The sequence below is a fragment of the Chaetodon auriga genome, chromosome 7 (genome assembly GCF_051107435.1).
Source record: "Chaetodon auriga isolate fChaAug3 chromosome 7, fChaAug3.hap1, whole genome shotgun sequence".
Classification (NCBI taxonomy): Eukaryota; Metazoa; Chordata; class Actinopteri; order Chaetodontiformes; family Chaetodontidae; genus Chaetodon; species Chaetodon auriga.
Genome location: NC_135080.1, coordinates 11,767,440 through 11,786,591, shown reverse-complemented (window position 1 = coordinate 11,786,591; position 19,152 = coordinate 11,767,440). Strand labels below are relative to the sequence as shown.

The 19,152-nt window shown below is 44.9% G+C and overlaps 1 protein-coding gene across 1 annotated transcript in view; it reads right to left on the bottom strand.

Annotated features, from left to right (window-relative positions):
• rsrc1 (arginine/serine-rich coiled-coil 1) overlaps positions 1-19,152 on the bottom strand; it is a 108,596-nt gene that overhangs the window by 14,597 nt on the left and 74,847 nt on the right. The window contains exon 7 of the mRNA XM_076734448.1: positions 5,937-6,008. Coding sequence (XP_076590563.1) covers positions 5,937-6,008 — 72 coding nt within the window. The remainder of the gene's footprint in view (positions 1-5,936; positions 6,009-19,152) is intronic.

The window sequence follows — 19,152 nt, the reverse complement described above, 5'->3', positions numbered from 1 at the left end:
GAAAATATGGTTTTCCAATTTGAATCAACACATATTTTCACAATCAATACCTAATATTCAACAAATTTGCGTGACGCTACCCGAAACCTAAACAGAGTGGATGTGGAAACCCAGAAAACACATCTCCAGCGAGCTTGCTGAACGTACATCTGCCTCCTGGTTGCAGGTTAATTGATAAGGGTGACCCAAGAAACGATTACCAATCACAGAGGGTAAAAGGGTGCTGTCAATCATGTCCGCTTGACCTGAGTGAACACAGGCTGGAGGCCTGTATGGTCAATTTGTGTGTAATCTAGCCTATGGCAGAGATAGCCTGGCTGCTATCGAGTCAAACATGTGATTCCATAGATATGCGTATAGAAACGGTTATGCTATAGGCCCCATCGCTGCAGAAGTGACAGCCACGCAGTAGCCGGGCAGCATCAGCATCCCATTACCCCGGGACAACAAAGGGTCACGCAGGGTTAGCAGAATTCGGCATGCGCCTCCACTCGTTCAGGACAGGAGGTCACCTAATCACATTGCCGGGCCATCTCCAAGGGCGGAGAGGGGAAGCAAGAGGAAGGGGGGGGGGGGGCAAAAAAAAAATCAACTTTAAATTTGCCGTGATGAAAAATCAATAAAGCAGTAATTGCTTGGCTTATCACCGTGCAATGAAACAAATTGAGAGGAGAAGGAAGGCAAGGAGAGGGCTGGCGTCCATGCTGCACGCCAGGGTTTTTTTGGCTGCAGCATGTGGAGCTGTGTAGAGAGAGAGAGAGAGAGAGAGAGAGAGAGAGAGAGAGAGAGAGAGAGAGAGAGAGGGAGGGAGGGAGAGAGAGAGAGAGAGAGAGAGAGAGAGAGAGAGAGAGAGAGAGAGAGAGGGAGAGAGAGGGAGAGAGAGAGAGAGAGAGAGAAGGAGAGCGAGAGCGAGAGAGAGAGAGAGAGAGAGAGAGAGAGAGAGAGAGAGAGAGAGAGGAGTTTGGGCTTCAGTGGGCCAAGGCAAGGAAAAAAGGTCTCCTCGTGATAATTAAATCTTCTCACACTGATTTTCTGCCAAATTTATTTCCCCAGGGACCATAACTCTGATTCAGTGCTTACAAGCCTTGCATAACTAATCATTTCAACGTGGGGGGAACCACAAACCTGAATGAACAGGGAGGAGAGAGGAGAAAATAAAAAAGAGAGATGGCTAGACTGAATGTGTGGCACTATTCATCTCTAAATCAATCATTATTTAGGCAGGACAAAAATGGGAAATAAGTGTGGAACGCTCTTCTGTGAGATTCTGTCTGAAACAGGCCTTTAAAGCGGAGGTGTAATTGATTGTCACTGTGCTCTCTTTTACACTTGCGCTGCACTGCTATACGGGCAGAAACAATCTTTTAATTCCTGGAACAAATAGAAGCCATAAAGCCAATGAAGTGTCGGCTCAATATTCCTCTGACTGTTCCTGGCATGATTGTGTTGAACATAATAACACAACAAATAAGGCCATTTATCTGAAGTAACGACAGGAGATGAGGCTAACTCCACTAATCAATACCGAATCGATACAAACCAGATTTTCTTACATCAAAATCACTGAGACAGATCTTCCTTCAGCGCAGAGTGCACAACAGCAATACAGAGCCTCCCCAGAGCCCGGCGGTAGATCATATGGCCGGTGGGGAGAACACAGCTTAAAAAAAAAAAAGTATGACGCTCTACCCTGAGAGAGGATGCTGGGAACTATAATTATAGCTTGGTATGATTCAGACACTCTACTTATTGAATCCTCATGTTTTAGTTAATGTGATGAGATCATGGACACAAGATCACTCGTGTTTACCAGCAGATGAATTTCACCGCTTGTCCTTCAAGTGGCAGCCCGCGCAGCGCCGACGCTGCTCGGCAAGGTAGCGTGGCACGCCGCACCATGGCCTCGGTAATTAAAACATTTAAAGCAGAGCCAGCCCCCCAGTGCTCCCGGGGTGTGATATGGGGGTCACGCGCCTGTAGATTCTAATTTGCGCACCATTTGTATTCATGACAGGCACGTGCTAAATATTTAACAGCAGCCCGGCAGGAGTTTTGTATTGTTAGGCTTTCCAGGTCAAATAATTTGATTTCAAGGCAGATTACATTAAGCGTCAATGTCCAAGCCACCACTCTCACTTGCCTCTCATTTCCTGTCTTTTATTACAGCCGAGATAGGCCAGAACTGAAGGGATATGGCTTTGGATTATACAAGAGCTTGTTATCCGTGGATTAGTTATTATTTTCAATTAGAAAAGGGATCACATCATTTATTACGGACACACGCACACAAGCACACACCCACACCGGCGTTGCACACAGAGCGGAAATTTTAGCTGACTGACAAATTGTTTAGTAGGGCATGTAATCACCTCTAACAAGAGAAATATTATTTCAAACAAATGACGGTGCAGGCACCCTTAATGATATTTCACTTGTATTGATCGTCTTAGACGGAGGCCTCCTCCAGCTGTTACAGATGTGTATTCACTCTTATTACTTTATGTTGAACGACTAAAGCAAAGAACCAAATCCGGATATTTCTGCCGAGGCCCTGCGGTGATTGACAACAGGGCTAGTTAAACGGTGATGAGGCATTAATGGATGCTAGGTCGAGGAAGTGAATCGGGGGGGGCGAGCGGACAGGGGCCTGCGGCTGAATATTTAATGGTCATATAATTCCTGAACACAGACACACACAGACAGGTACACACCCAACCCGTGACCTGTCCTACACACCGCGTAATTAGGGAAACAGTCCTTTCGTTTAACTGCCCAAAGAGCAAACTGTAGGTATATACTCCCCTAATGATATGGGTTAAAGAGCTATTATACGTCTCATTAAAATATATGATCTCCCAATCTGGTGGTGGTTTTGAGGTAATGGGGACAGAGCAGCATAAGGGCTAAAATACCATCCGCGGGCTAAACAGGCTAGTGTCCAATCCATATCTACATAATTCTGTATGTCGGAGAGTGGCTGCACAGATGAAAAGATGTTTCACAGCACCCAAATCTCACTGGACGGCGGTGTTCAGTGTGTGTGTTCGGGCCTTTTGAAGCAGCATGCGAGTTTGTGGGAATGAATTGGGGTTATCAAGCATTTGACACCAATTTTTCTGCCAACCGGTTGACGTGCTGCCTTCCTCTTTAATTCTGCTGGACATTAAGTGTATAAAGAAAAGCCGGCATGGTTCACTATTTTTAGACACTTTATAGACGCCTAATGGAGAAGCTAATTGTAAGATTGATCAATAATGGAAATAAGTTAGAGTCCTGTTTATGGCATGACTGGTGAAACACACTGTGCTGATTGGAGGGTTAAATGTTTAGATATCAATGGTTGCTGCTGTTATTTTCATTTATTGAAAAGTGCATCATGAGTAACTTTATCTGAAAAGTGAATTTAACTTCTCTTGTATCTGACAGTAATAAACACACAGCGGGTAAGCGCAATCGTGTCCAGGAGGAAGGGATCGGATGAGTAAGTGTAGGCCTGTGAGAGATACAGAATTTGATATATTTGGTTTATTGTGCAGCCCTGCATAGATGGCAGTACTACCACACAGTGACTGGTTGTTCAGTTAAGTGCCAGCTAACAGCACGGTCTACACAAACAGTGTGTTACACTGGCAGTCGGTCCATCTTATTATAGCTGGACACAGTATGTTAGCTAAAAGCCTCCTGGGCACACAAACAACATCTCAGCTTTAATAGCCTAAACAAGGCAAGCAACTAACAAAGGAATCATCCTCCCCTCTTATTCTCACACCCTTTCATATCACATGTTTCCCTTTTCAACCACTAGCATCATCTGGCTGCCCTTAACCAGAGAGCCAAACACTCCTTTTAAGTGAACACTACTTTGTTAACTGATGACCACAGGGTCAGTTATTGATCCTCTCCTTTCTCTCTCTCAGTTGCTGATAAAAACCCCTCTTTTCTCGCAGGGCTCCGCAGTATACATGCAGCCACAGTTCGCTACAATAATAGCTTGCATATCATAGCATTCACATGAATCAGATCTCGGTGGTTTCGATTAGGGCTAAACTAACTCAAACACATTGCCAGTCTAGGATGTGAATCTATTTATGAACGAGGAGTGTAGGTGGTAGTGTTCTTCACTTCTCCCCTCCGTTCTCTTTAAAGGTTTTCTCATTTCAGTTGACTTAGCGGTTCAAGTGTAAACTTTCTAGTTGTGTGGACCTCTAAGAGGCCCTGCGGGGAATAAGGAGACCCCTGGTGATCTGCTGTTTAGCAGCAGCAGTGGCCCACCTCCTCCATTTTAGTTGTGCTGCGAGGAAGGGCAGAAGAGGATAGAGCTGGCTGGCTGCTTGTGTGAAGATGAGTGTTCATGTGTATTTGTGACGCCGCCACTGGCTTCTCTCGCTACCAAGGCAAGGGCAAGTCATCGGGGCCACTTTGTCGAGCCTCTCTGATCTCGCTTCATGTGTCCCCGTGCAGGGGAAGGAATGAAATGATTGTCCTCGAAGGCAGAGCATGCCCAGCGCGCAGTGCTGCACCGCTCCACAACACGATCAAGCACAACACCTTATTTCACACAGAACGAACAGTTGGAGTGAAGGATGAGAGAGCTTTGAGCAAAGGGGAAAAGAGTCAACTGAATCCAAAAAGAGGCAACAGTGCAGTGTGAACTTAGCTTAACAAAGCTGTTTGACTGCGAGCCTTGCTCTGTTGCCCCAAGCGAGGCACTTAGTCACCACTTTGGCAACGCTTCCACCCAGAGAAGAGAGAAGCCGGAGAAGCGAAAGAGTACGAAAGAGACAGAGAAGAGGGCAGGAGAGAGGTGGAAACGGTTGATGAGGACAAATGGAGGTGGGAAGAAAAAGAGTATGTGAGACAGAAAGTAGGAGGAGAAAACAGAGAGGGGAGGGGGGAAGAGACAGAGCGCTAAGATGGAGAAATGAATGTGAGAATGGTGAAGAGGACGAGAAGGAAAAACAAAACAGTGCAAGAGAGAGAAGGAGAGGACTGGGGGACCAAAGCATGAGTGCAGGGCTAATTAGTTTCTGATGGCTGGACTTTCATTTGGCTAAAAGGTCAGCTAACTTTAAAGGTCACGCTGCCATGCCTGCTCGATGCAAACACTAAAAATGACACAGAAAGAGTGGAGAGAGGATCCAGCGATATAAAAACACCCACACAAGAACAAATTACGCTACTACACACGCCCGAGCATGCACACGCACACACACAGACACACACACACACACACACAGTGAAGTTGATAACGGCACATTTGATATTCTCAATTATATCGTGCTCTGTTCAGAACAGGGACCAGGGTCATTATTCTATCTAAGGACTTTTATCACTGCTAGCATAGCCACTGCAAATTACTCTTGACTTTATTTGAATGTGTGTTGAGATCATCTGTGTGTGTGTGTGTGTGTGTCGTATGTTGGTAGCGGGGGGGGTTTCAGGTTGGCAGGATGAATTTACTGCGTGCAATGCTAAGCACATTTCTCCGCTGCACATCTACTATGCATCTTTATGTACATCACAGCTGTCTTAATAAAAACTAAGAAGTGTAATCAGCATCTCTAAGTTCATGATTTGCAAAGCATAGATGAACCGTGAAGGAAGAATTCTGCTTTACAAGACAAGAGCGCTTACATTAATATGTAAATATAAATATATCGAATGAGGTTTTCTGTGGAAAATCGCTAATTTTGCAGGGAGTGCAAGGAATGCAAAAATACTGCAAAACCTGACATGAGGAAGCAGAGCTAAGTGATGGTAATGCTAATGAGACCACTGCACAGATTTTGCATTCTTGCACGTCATTCTATCTGGCTGATTTAAGACAGTATTTCTTTGATTGGGCTTCCAGTTGCAAACTGTTAAAACTGGTTTAACATTGGTGCCACATGTGCACTCCACATGTTGCATCTACGGCAGACACACAGAACGCTCACCTTCTTCTTCTTTCTTCCGGGCCTCCTCCTCTCTCTTGGCCACCTTAGCCTTCAGCACCTCGTCCGTCTTAGCTGCAAAGAAAGACGGCAGAGTGAGGAGCGAAGCAGGACTTCAGGAACCTTAAAGTGGTTTTATTCTCCAAAACATTCTTAAAGATTAAGGAATTCATTATCAGTGTTCCATTATATAGTGATGTATGATTATACATTAGAACTGAACATGAAATGAAAACAAATAAACACACTTAATTTAGATCAGATGATCCCATTTTAAAACACGCACATTTGTATGCAGAGGACTAAAAATATGTGCTTTGAAACAAACTGATGCTCACAACAGAGCACGCAGAACATTACCGGGAAACGCATCATTGGATCAGCAATAAGCGTACAAATCAACAATTTGTGAATCATGCCTTTTTCTCATTTCCCTACCAGGCAGCACCCTTCTCTGCCTTCCCTTCGCACCCCTGTAAAAAAGTCAGCGTGTCTTCCTGAGAGGTGTTTATCGTCTCGGCATAATGAAAAGCTTAAGAGAAAGTGAGGCAGCGGGAGTAAACACTCGTCAGGGCATTTTAAGCATCTCTCATCGTGAGCCGTGTTGTCTCGGCTCCCCTTTTCCTCCGCCTTTCCCCCTGAATAATCAAGATGTTAAGCCACATTAAAAAATATAATGCCATGTATGGCAGGACTATCAATACTGCCTCTAAATTAATTACATTTCCGTTGCGGCGCATCATTTATTTTGCAGCGTTAGGGCCTCAGCGGAGCCATTTGCCTTTATTGCTATCTCACTTGGTTGATGAGTGAGCTATGTAAAATTGAGTCTCCAATATCATTACACTTAATGAGTTTAAACTTTGAGAAAAAAAAAAAAAAAAAAAAAGGAGGAAGGGAGAGAGAAACAGAAGAGGAGAGCGAGCAGATGAGAGAGAAGGAGAGCTCTGCACTGTTTGGGGGAAGTTTACACAACATAAGAGTGGGTGTAAGTGTTTGTGAGCACTTACAGAATGTTTGTGTTAGGGCACAGCTGTGGGTGTCCGAATGTGGTTTATTGCACCACTTGAGATGTCTGCGCGTGCACGCGTGTTCCGCGTACGCTCCTCATTTTGTGTCGGATTCTTTGCGCTGCTGCAAGGAAATACATTACATCAAAATGCAACACACACACACATATATCTGTGTGTGTGCGTGTGTGTGTGTGTGTTTGGATGCAGGAGGCCATGGGTTGTGCTAGTCTCTCTGTGACTGCGCTGCTGTTTTTGTTCAGTAATTGGCGTAGACAAAGAACCCGTCACACTGCTGTTATGGCTGGTTAAGTCTGGAGGTTCCGCATCTTTACTAACAATGACTCTACATGGATGACTGCACCCTCCTCTACCTTCCTCAGCTAGGGCGTGTGTGTGTGTGTGTGTGTGTGTGCGCGTGTGCGTGCATGCGTGTATGGAGCATTCCTAACCAATCTATTCCTCTTAGCTAACACAGTCATAACTTAGTAAAACCAAACCACGGGCTGCACCATGCTGTGTGTGTTCACAGGCACATTCATGAGTTTTCTTGTATGCACAGATGTGTATTTGTGTGCATTCGTGTGTGTTTTTCGTATGTGCGAGTGAACTCCACAGCTCCCTCTTTGCTCGGGGCTACCGAGAGGCAGGTAGGAAACAGACTGGTACTGGTGGTGTGATGGAGCGGGAGGGAGACGGAGGAGAAAGAACGAGGAGGGGAGAAAAAGGAAGATAGATGGGGGCCATGTAGGGAAAAAAGGAAGAACTGACAGTGAGGGAAACAGACAAACAAGCAGGAAAAAGAGAAAAAGCCTTGCCTGCGTGCACACAAACATGTGCACACAAACAACAGGAGTGATTTGTCGCCTCTTTTTGTTTGCATGTTTATCCTCCACCTCTATCCCTTCATCCCTCCCCCAACAGGTTCTCTTATCCTCTCGCTCTCTCTTCTCTCCTTCTGTTTTGCCCTCTCCCACCCCTCCCCGTTTTTATGCTTTCTCTTCCTTCTCTTGCTCATCTCTCCAGTACACTGTGCCTGGGGGCGATAGCAGCAAATCAAACTGTTTATCCATCTCTCATCAGTGCACTGCCTCACGGGGCTCCTGCCCCCTCAAAACAATGAAAGCAGGCCTGAGCGCTGAGCCAGGGATACGATTTAATTACATCAATAAGGAGCTCTGCTTTAAAAAAAGATAAACTACAAAAAAAATACATTACAGCAACACACTTTGTTGCACTATCATGAAAAGCCTGTTAACATTATGGTTGTAAAAAGCATGTAAAAAGATTTAAGCTCACAGCTGCACCCATCTAGAGATATAGACGTGTCTGTGTGCAGAGGCCGCTTATTGGAAGTATATTTCTTGGCAACTTAGTGGCTCCAGTTCATTGTAGGATAATTCTGTGATGGACTTTTATTAGAGCGGGTAATAAACGGCCGGGTGTTGGGGAGAGGAGAGGCCTTTCACTTCATTTAGACTTCGTTCAGTCTTGGCTGCAGGGGCGGAGGGAAAGAGGAGGGATGGCAGCAGGAAGGGGAGGAGAGTGTCAGTGAAATCGCATTGTGATTATGAGTGTAATTGCAGCTCAGGGGCCCAGGGGCCATGTAGCTCTGATGGCGCTAGAAGATGTTTTATGCACGGCAACAGAGAGGAAGAAAGTGAGAAAGAGAGAACGAGGAGAGTGGGAGGAAGAGGCAGGCTGCCAGGATGTTGTTTTTTCCCGAACAGAATCTCTTCTATCTCTTTTCTCCTCCCTTCTTTTTCTCCTCTCTTCTTCTCCTCCTCCTCCCCCAGCACCCTCCTTCACTCCTCTCTTCCCCCTCTCCAATTCTCTTCTCTCCTCCTCTCTCGTCTCTCCTGTCCTCCTCCCTTGGCAGGATTAGCTGGGTCTCGTTAGAGGGGAAATGTAATAATGCTCCCACCAGGTGGAATCGGGCCCGCTCCATTATCAGCCGGGAGATGGATGGGCCGTGTAGGGCCGGCGGGGGCCACGCGCGCACGCAATTTAGATTCAATAAACTGGCAAAGCAAGACCCCCAATCTGATTTATCTCTTACACGCCGCCAATGCTTGCTGCTACGATGCTGATTCCCTATTACCACTCAGAGAAGGACTATTCATTGGATGTAAGGCACGGCAGTCAGAGAGGCTTGTCGGGCCCCCGGGACGGCGGCAGAACAGATACAGCAGAGGGTTAATACGTTTACACACAGATAAGCAATTAAATCTGAGGCTGAGGTGAGTTATAGAGTTATTAAGGCGGGATTGGGGGGGGGGGACAGGGTGAGAAAAAGAAGGAGAGAGATGTTATTCAACACAGGAGCACGGTAGCTTGGGCCTTAGGCCGGGTACAGTAAGTATTAGAAGTGAGAAAGGCTATCATATTATAGAGTTCGTGAGGTGAGAGAACAACAGAGGAGCAGCAGTCTGCCCACGTTGTTCAATAAACTCAATACAACACTTACAAACTAGCAATGCTGAAGACAGAGGTCAGCACAACAGTTATCCACTTAGTCTGTGTGTGAGTTTATGAGTGAGCATTTATATACAAGTGCATGTCTTCATGTCTAAATCTAAGTGGGTATGTGTTGGCGTAATAGGCATATTCATATCCACTGTATACCTGACGTCGAGTATGCAGAACATCACATTTGACTGCGTGTGTGTGTGTGTCTGTTTGTGCATGCGTGTGAGAGCCGCAGTGATGTTAGCGGCATAGGTAGTGGTGGGTGTCATTCCGTCCAGCCGCCAATCAAAGTGAATCTGAATGTCAGCAGGAGAGGAGGCGTGATAAATCAGCCTCACACCCAACGACAAACAGAATATTAGAGGCAGCACAGCGCCATTGGAAAAACGTCCCTTCCAATCAGCCGAGCACTTTACAGTGAAGCTCGGCAGCCGGGCCACCGATCAACACTGAATACCAGAGAGACAGATAAGACAATAACTAAATAAATAAATAAGAGGCAGACTGGTTGGAAGACAGGCAGACAGACAAACAGACCTGTAGCAACGCTGAGGATTAACAGCCCTGACGGGCAAGAAAGACGAGACAAAGAAGCATAAGAGCACAATGGGGCTGGAGGACAGACAGGTAGGCACACTAACTCACATGTAAAGGGCCTGACAGGTAAGAAGGCAAGACAGACAGACAGACAGACAGACAGACAGACAGACAGACAGACAGGTGTGAAGACGGACAGAAAATTGCTGGGCAGACAGACTGACAACTGGATGATTGCACATAATGATGTATTGCTGTCAATCCACAGTGCCACTGTAAAGGAATGAAAGGGAATAAAGCAAATTAGGCCCAACATCACCACCACCATGCTGACTGTTTCACCATTAATTTCAAGATAACCAACTGATAAATCATTTAATTTGCTAATAAAACTGGTACATACAATAACTTAATTAACTACAACCCTGATTCCAAAAAAGTCAAGACACCTCTCTCCATCCTCGCTCATGAATGACTGAGCCTTTCCCGGATGCCCCTTTCATACCCAACCATGACACCATCACCTGTTACCAATGAACCTGTTTACCTGTGGAATGTTCCAAACAGGTGTTTTTGGAGCATTCCACAACTTTCCCAGTCTTTAGCTGCTCCTGTCTCAACGTGTTGCTGATATTTACACAAATCAATGAAGCTGATGACGTGAAGAATTAAATATATCGTCACACAGCTCTTTTCAAAGGTTGCCAACCTAAATTTTACATTGAGTGTTTAAGGCAAACATTGATTTATGGCTGAAAGCTGTATTAAAATGTCACGATTAAATGACCAGGTAACTGATCAACTGCAGCAGTTTCTATTAAACCAGTTAGCAGGGAGGTAGACAGGGCAGATGTGATAAATCAGTTCAACGCAGCTCCATTAGCTTAAACCACTTTACTGTGTGTGAACAGAACTTAAGATACTGACAGAGAGAGACAGGGATGGGCTTAAATCAGAGGCGTACTGGTCGTCCTGTGTTCCACAAACAAAGATCACACTGCATGTACTGTATGAGACGGATCACAGAGCGTTCAGGTGAAAAAGGTTCAACCATGACAGAGAAAGCACTGAGGGAGCAGTGTGAAGACACCGCTGAAGGAATCTACAGCAGGTGGAAAGGTTAGATGGATCACGGGAAGGTGCAACACCTGAAGCAACCACTAGGTGGCACAGCACACAGACAACACAAGCAGGAGGCTCCAGCCAGTACTTGCTTTTATATATGTGTCTCTGTGTGTGTGTGTGTGTGTGTGTGTGTGTGTGTCATCTATACCTTGTAGCTGTAAAGCATAACTTGACACAGGACATATCACAAATGTACCTGCATCCTGATTGGATGGGCAGACATGAAGAGATAAAACATGAAGTAATTTAAATATTTAGCAGCAGCATACATAAAACCTTTCAAGGGCACGTGTGCATTATAGTAGCAGTTAATGTATGACATTGTGAAACTTGCGTTGGGCCTGAAGAAAGACTCTCTACAACAAAAAACACATGAAAGTGTTAGAGGCTCTGTCTATGGATCCGTGTGTCTCAGCTATAACCATGTGATTGTTGCACCATGTGTGGAATTCAGTGAATTCCTTCAGGCAGAGGACAGGACACCTGAACTTGAATGATCTTTCATCGCAGGCTGCCCTCAGCATCCGTCATCAGGCTGATTTAACGACACCCATGAAATATTTACAAACTAAACAATTAGAGAGAGATATCTTACAAAATCAATTATTCATTGCCAATCGTCTGAAAAGCTTTTGTTTTGTTTCACAGCTATATTCTGATGCTGCTGGTGGTGGTGGGGTGGTGGTGGTGGGGTGTGCGTGCATCAATTAGGGCTTGTACTCCTGTGGCGTTATGGATGCTTCAGAGAGGAACGATTGCCTAAATGCAGGAGCCAGATGCAAGCTGCCAGCACTGCATGCTGACACTGTGTTGTGGCAGATAGAAACTAATCACTACACTGTGTAATGTCGACACATGAAGTCAGAGGGCCAGTTCAGATCATCTCAAGCATTTGGACTCTCTCTGTCTACACTGGCTATGTCAGGACCGACAGCCAAAACTCCAGAGCCTTCCCTGTGCAACATTTGTTCTATGAATTTTTAAAACGGCCTCTTAAGTCTAGACACCTGGGCTCCTTGTTTGTGTTTCCCTTCTCAGTGATCACGCTGAGATTGCATCTGTCAAACCCAAAAAGGTGAGGCATCACGTGAAGGAAGAACAGGAGGAAAACTCTGTCCAGAGTTCATTTTCTCTGCAAACTACAACTCATAAATTTGAAATTCAGACTTTATATACGTTCAGTATACCTCAGTGCTCAAACACCACCGCATTGCTGACTGGATGTAAGCATCCTCCTCCCTACTGTGCAAACAGCCCATTTCTATGGTTGTAAACATGTTTCTGCTCATGCAAACATTTTGCTTTCACTGATATTAAACCAGAGCTGTTAGTGCCTCACTCAGTGTCCAAGGACAGGACAGATAAGATGGACCAGTTCAAGATAATGTGTTATTCACCCACCCCCGTCTCCCCCCGACCTCGCAGTCCTCAGTGTGTGTAAAACACTGACATCTGCTATGCTCAGGGCTCATTTGCTCAGCTCATTCATTCGACTGTGTGGTGAGCTCATCTGCAGATGCTGAATTAAACTCACAGAAAGACAAAGTTCGACTTTATTCAATAGAAACTGTCACCACAACTTCAACCTGTTTCTATTCTCACCCCCAAAGGTAAACATAGTCATGGAGAAGGATCTATTTTAGACCCGATCGACCAAAAATCAAGCTGCAAGAATTTCCCTCGTTGATTAATATTATGACTCATTTTCAATACAAACAAACAAAAACTAAATGCTGGTTCCAACCTCTGAAATGAGAGGACTCCTGAGCTTTTCATTGTCGTACATGAGAGGAGAGTTTTAGGTTTTGATCAAGCAATTTGAAGCAGTCACCTCCTGTACTCCTCCACTACACTAACTGCCTCTCTAACCTGTGTAGATGTAGTGTTTCTTACAGGCTGATGGCAGAAATGTGATTCCGGTTAACAACTAAAAGCTCATCCACATAGTGGCTACAACTAACTGGCTAAAAATGTCTTGATAGACCAGAACCCTTATGACCAATTAGTCAACTACTTGACCAGGACAGGAGAGCCCAATAACTGTCAGATTGTCCTGTGTGGCCAGCTGTGTGTAGCAATTCAACCAGGCAGCTTCCTTTGAAGTGTTTGCCCTGATTTTGATTTCCAAACCCCTGAGCGCCACTCAACGCTGGGCTCCAGACAACACACCGGGGTCTGGATCTTATTCCCTTTGAGCAAACCTTTGCACAGGAGGTCTGGGGTTGAGAACAGGTTTCATGTGGGGCAGCTGAGCAGTGGGGTCTGCCCGCTGCATGTGGGTGGCTCGGGCCCAGCGCAACAAATGCCCTTTCGACCCAAGGGCAGAAGTGTATCCCCTGACTCCGCGGCTGCTGCACCAGTGCGCTCTGGAGAGATGGAGGCCCCAGACCCTGGGCCAGAGAGGAGAGTTGCAGAAAAGGTGGGGAAGAGCAGAGGCCTCCAGCGGTCAGGGGAGATCAGAGAGGGAGGTTACTCTGAGGATCGCGCTGTGCCATGGGCTGCACACACACATGCACACATAAACACACCTGAGAAACACACACAGGGATGTCAAAATATTCACATAAGGCATAAGAGCACTTCTCTCTCTCTCCCCTAACACACACGCACACACACACAAGCCTGAGGGGAGAAGCTAACAACAAAGCCTCTATAATGTAGCCACCAGGTCAAACAAAGTTCAACCTTGAAACCTCACTATGGAAATATCATATGTTAATTGCAAATGCTCTCGCCTTTTTGGGCTTACAGCAGATATTAAAGCATTACATTAGTGTGTGTGTGTGTGTGTGTGTGTGTGTGTGTGTGTTAGCTGTAGAATTACAGTTCTTTATTATTTTTATTTGGCAGGAGGACGGGCATGCCTTTTAGACGACTACAAAAGTTCTGTCATGAGAACTTGACTGAGATGAGCCGGTAAGTGCTTTACTGGTCTTGAGAGGCCAATCAGACCAAATCCATAATGCAGGGATCACACGGTAAAATATTAAGCATCTTGGGGCCTCTGAATGACATCTCACCCTCAACTTCAACCCTGTCATGTCTCCACATGCCACTGCCTCGTTCTTATGCCTCTTTTTTTCCTCTAATCTCCTTTATGCCCCTCTCTTCTCCTCTGTTATCTTTCCCCCGACCTTTTTCTCTTTTAACGCTCTCCTGCTTCTTCACTTGCTTTTCTATCTTTTCAGCTTTCACTGCAAATAGGTTAAGCTCATATTTTGGCCATTCATGTCAGGTTACCTGTTAGAAAAAGCTTTTCATGATATCTTGAGATGCTACAGCTACACGGCTCTGTTTCACTCTGGAGGTTCAACATTGTATGGCCTCTCAGTGTGAGAGGGGTCTGTATTTCTTAGTGTCTGTTCCACAATCTGGTACCATGGCACTTAGACTGGCAGCAACTTGATGTCACCAAACCAGTAAGAAGCTGTGTCTTGTAGCCAGAGAGTCTGCTCTCACTTGTTGGCGCTGTGTGGATTTTTGAAGGAGGGACACAAACTGAAGTCAATTGTTGGTAAATGTCTGGAGTCAGTGGTTCCCAGCCTTTTTCCTGAAGGGACCCCATTTTCCATCATTGATTAAAATGATGTGACCTGACTGTGTGACGTATTTTATGGATATTTCATATAACATTCAATGCTCAATAATAACAGAAAAACTGCTAAACTGTACAATTAACCCAAACACTGGATTGTAGATTATGTCCTGCTTGTGTTCAGGTCTTCATTGTTCTTATCCTGTGAGATTTTAAGCTTCTATCTTAAACAAAAATAACAATTTCATTCAGTTTTCTTCCCAGAAATGAATGAAATGCTGAGATATAACCCTACTGTATATTATTTTTCTTACATTTTATGACCAAAAGAAGCCAAAGGCAGTGTTACAACAGACGAACATAAGGTCACACACTCTTCAGATGGCCTTTGCTTCACCACGTCCACTGCCACCAAATCTGAGATCTCTCTGCCAGCTGTCGCTCCGCTCACTCTCTCTGATGCTTCGCTCTCTGTTGCTTCATATCTCACAGCCACATTTATGTTTCTGCATCAAGGTGCTTCAAGCAGTCCCATTGGTAGGATTTCACTCAACACTAAATGGAGGAGTTTTACATTAGGAAACACAAGCAGCTCAATCTGCTCAGTCACAGCTCTTGGGGTGTCTATATGCTGCAACCGTAGCTCTGGTACGTAGGTTTTTGGGTAGTTGCGTGCTAATACATCCTCCACATGAAGCTTCTGCAACACCCTGACGCAACTTTACTATCACTGTACACGCTGTAGTGTGGCCATGGATCGATGGCGGCGAGAGTTCAGGCAAATTTAGCCAACCTTGCAAAATTTGCTTGCAATGTTGTCCAATTTTGATCAAATTGGAAAATACTCAATAATCTGATCTTCAATTCCCAAACAAAATAATACAGTAAAGCACATCACTACGTTTTGTGACTATGATCAGTCTTTTCTGTAGTTGAAAATAATTTGAAGGAATTGATCACGACAGAAAAGCTCATAAACTATTTACCTATGAAAAATAAAACAAGGTATTCATTTCATTTACTCAATTAAGCAACAAGTTTGCACATTGCGCCATTTTCCAGAGAAAAATTTTAGGCCACAGTAAAATGTGTGACACTGGTTAGAATGAGCTGCACATGTGCTGAAATTTCAGTGCAAAAATATTCCCGCCTATTGTGTGTGTATTCGTGTGTGTGTGTGTGTGTGTGTGTGTTTGTATCTGTTCATTTATTCCGGTGTGAATGCACTTGAGCGTGCTGTTGAATGGTGGAGAATAGGCTCTGGTTCCCCTGCTGAAAGCCTGTTGGATGCCATTGTGACAGCACACCGCTGAGTGTGTGTCTCATGTGTGCGGTGGAGGTGGTGGTGGTGGTAGGGGGGGGAGATGGGACTAAGTCTATCAGGACCCCCGCACATGAAAGGTAAACTGGAGCCGCTAATCGCAGTGCTGACACAAGGAGGTTCAGAAGGGCGGCCACTTAGAAAAGAAAGGCGGCAGAGCCGGGACCCTGGCGGCGTCAATGGGGCTCGGCACAACTGACCACATTACAGGAACAAACACACGCTGCAGAATAGACACACAAACTTGGTGGTCTCGGCTGGTCCCTGCCTGCTCTTTGGTGTGGACTTCACGGATGGTGGGACGAGTGTATCAGTGTGTGTGTGTGTGTGTGTGTGCGTGTGTGTGTGTGTGTGCATGTAATACCTCTGCGAAAGTATTGTGTATTCATGTTCTTTGATATCTTTTCACCGATTCTGTAGAGGCGCTGGCCAACATTGCCAACAGTGCATTTGAATAACGTGTTTGATTTCTTTTTTTTTTCTTAAAGAAAAAAATGAATAAGTGATCGAACGCATGTGAGAGCCATGAAATTAATAAAGCAAAGCGTTACAAAATTAATACAAGTTCAGGGACATATTTGGCAATTAACGCTAAAATGATGAAGGAAAACAGAAAGACAGTAGGCATGACAGAGGGAGAGGGCAGGCTGAGAGTGGCACCAGGGAGAGGGGGAGACGGGGGAGACGGGGGAGGCAGCAGGAGGGGTAGAAGCACGGGGAAGAGAGAGAGCGAGAGAGATTGGACAAATGACAGCCCCCCCCCACCCCCTCGAAGGTAGTGTTGTGCACTCCCTTCTCTCTTTCTCATCTCTTAATGCTTATTTTCATCACTTTGCTTAAAATATTGATAATCAATTAGCACTACGTCTGTTTTGCCACAGAATCTGTGTCACGGTCTATCACTCTGTCAGAGCCAATTCGCCGCTCATTCAAAGTTCATTTTTCCTTGGCGGCTCTGTGCCTTTGGAGGAGTCATTACGCGGGGAACATAGCCCGGGGTGCAATCACCTATTCTCTTTCATTACTGGGGAGATGGAGAAGGTGAGAGAGATTATTAGAACTTTGGAATGATCACAAAGCTCCACGCCGCCTGTCAGATCCCCCCTGCGTGTAATTCATCTGGCCTCACTACCTCACCCCCCCCACCCCCTTCCCTTCCCTTCTCCTCACCCCTCTATCCCTCCCCCCCCCCCAGCCTCAGCCAGGGGTTTGGCCACAGACATTATTCATGAACATCTGCAGCGCGCTGAATATTCCACAGCCTCCGCCGCGATGAAAAGGGAGCTGCCCCTTTGACTTGAAAATTAACATGCCGGCACAGAGATTATGGACGCGCCGTTTCATTCCAAGCCGAGCTGGGCCACGCTGAGACCTGCCGAGCCGATGGCACGGGGCTGGGCTTGAGCAAGGCAGAATATTTCAAAGTACTGAAAAAGTGACCGTGGCGCAGGTGCACGAACACGAGCCGTCGTGGATACAAACGCACTCAAATCAGACGTTTGCGGTGGAGCTGTGATACGGTTGCATCGGTGGTAGACTTACAACTCTCCGCAGTCACTTCAGGCTGAAGTCGCCAACTCCAGAGGTGATCAATATAGGAATTCATTACTGCAATCAAGTGATGTGATTAAGGTGAGATGTGCTGAGCTAAAACAGCTAAAACACTTTGTCTGTACACAATAAAACACTAACCAGAATTTCAAAGCAGGGCTGCAGCTCACTACTATTTTCATTATCAATTAATCTGCCAATTACTTTCTGCAGAAATTGATGAATCATTTTGCTCATACACAGAAAATAGTGAAAATTGTTTTGTTTTGACCAGTCTAAATCCCAAGGATACTTAGTTTACAATCATATTCCACACAGAAAAGCTTCAAATAATCGTATATGAGAGAGTGGAAACAGGTATATTTTGCTAAAAAAAAAAAAAAAAAAAAGACTCAAATGGATTAAACGTGATAATTGTTGCAGCTCTATTTCAAAGCGTGGTGGTAAACCAGGAGCCAAGCTAAAACGTTTCCTCGTAAACATCTCATTGCACCCTCTCACCTCTGTGTATGTCTTTCTTTCATTCTCTCCTGGGTGTCTGTACATGAAAGCCCAGCCAGAGAACGGAGACTCTTCCTCTCTCTCACACCAGGAGCACCACTGCTGGAGGGAAGCCAAGCATCCCCCCCTCACCCTCTTTCTGTCTCTCTCATGTCTATGTGCGCTGCCCCTCGCCCTCCCGTGTCCTCATAGATACTCAGTGGAGTGTCTGTGACATGCTCACAGAACAATTATATATAATGTATATATTTTTATATAAATATATATAATAGGAACATTTACAGGTGCAAAAATCATGTGATCTGACACAGCTGTACTGTTCACAAAGCTATAAAACGGAGGTAACACTTTATATTATGGTACACATATTTAACATTACCTAGCTGCTTATTAGCATGCATATTAGCAGCATATTGGCTCATGTACTTGCTATCAATAAGCAGTAATTAGGAGGTGATTGAGGGGAAACTCTCAGTTAATGGCCAAGTAGTTGTAGAATACGGTCATGCAAAATAAGGCATTAATAAGTGCTTTATAATAACTAATAAAGAGCCAACATGTTGCTAATATGCATGCTAATAAGCAGCTAGTTATTGGTGAACCTTTAGACACAGTGTTACCAAATTAGCAAATGTAAAATAAAACATCTTGACGTTCTGTTTCCGATGGTGAAAGTGCACTGTAAACACAAGAGGCAGGGAATCCCCCGTGTTTGAAATCTAGTTTATCAATAAATTAAGTTGTCATTTATGCCCCTATAAATAATATTACTGACAAACTATATTAAAACATTTCCAGCGTACGCTTGATTTTAAACTCACAAATACACATTTTGGACGTGGGCATTCCAACCGAATTAAAATTAATGTGTTTTTTAAGTAACACTGTGTTGAAAAGATGTGTTTCAGTCACTTTTTTTTGGGTTCAGCTGTTGGAGAAAAACTTCTCGACTCCCCGTCGACCACAAAACATGATGCCAAAAAACTGGGAGACTTGGGAATTCCCTGTTTGAAAATTACTGGAGTTGACTCGCAATAACTCAATAATAATCTTGCCATATAGCAGCAGCCCGTCAGACATCAGTGGGTATATCAAAGGAGCATCTTCACTATTATCACAAGGTATTTTGTGTCTGTAGGCAGACAGCATGGAGAAAAATAAACAGCGGGT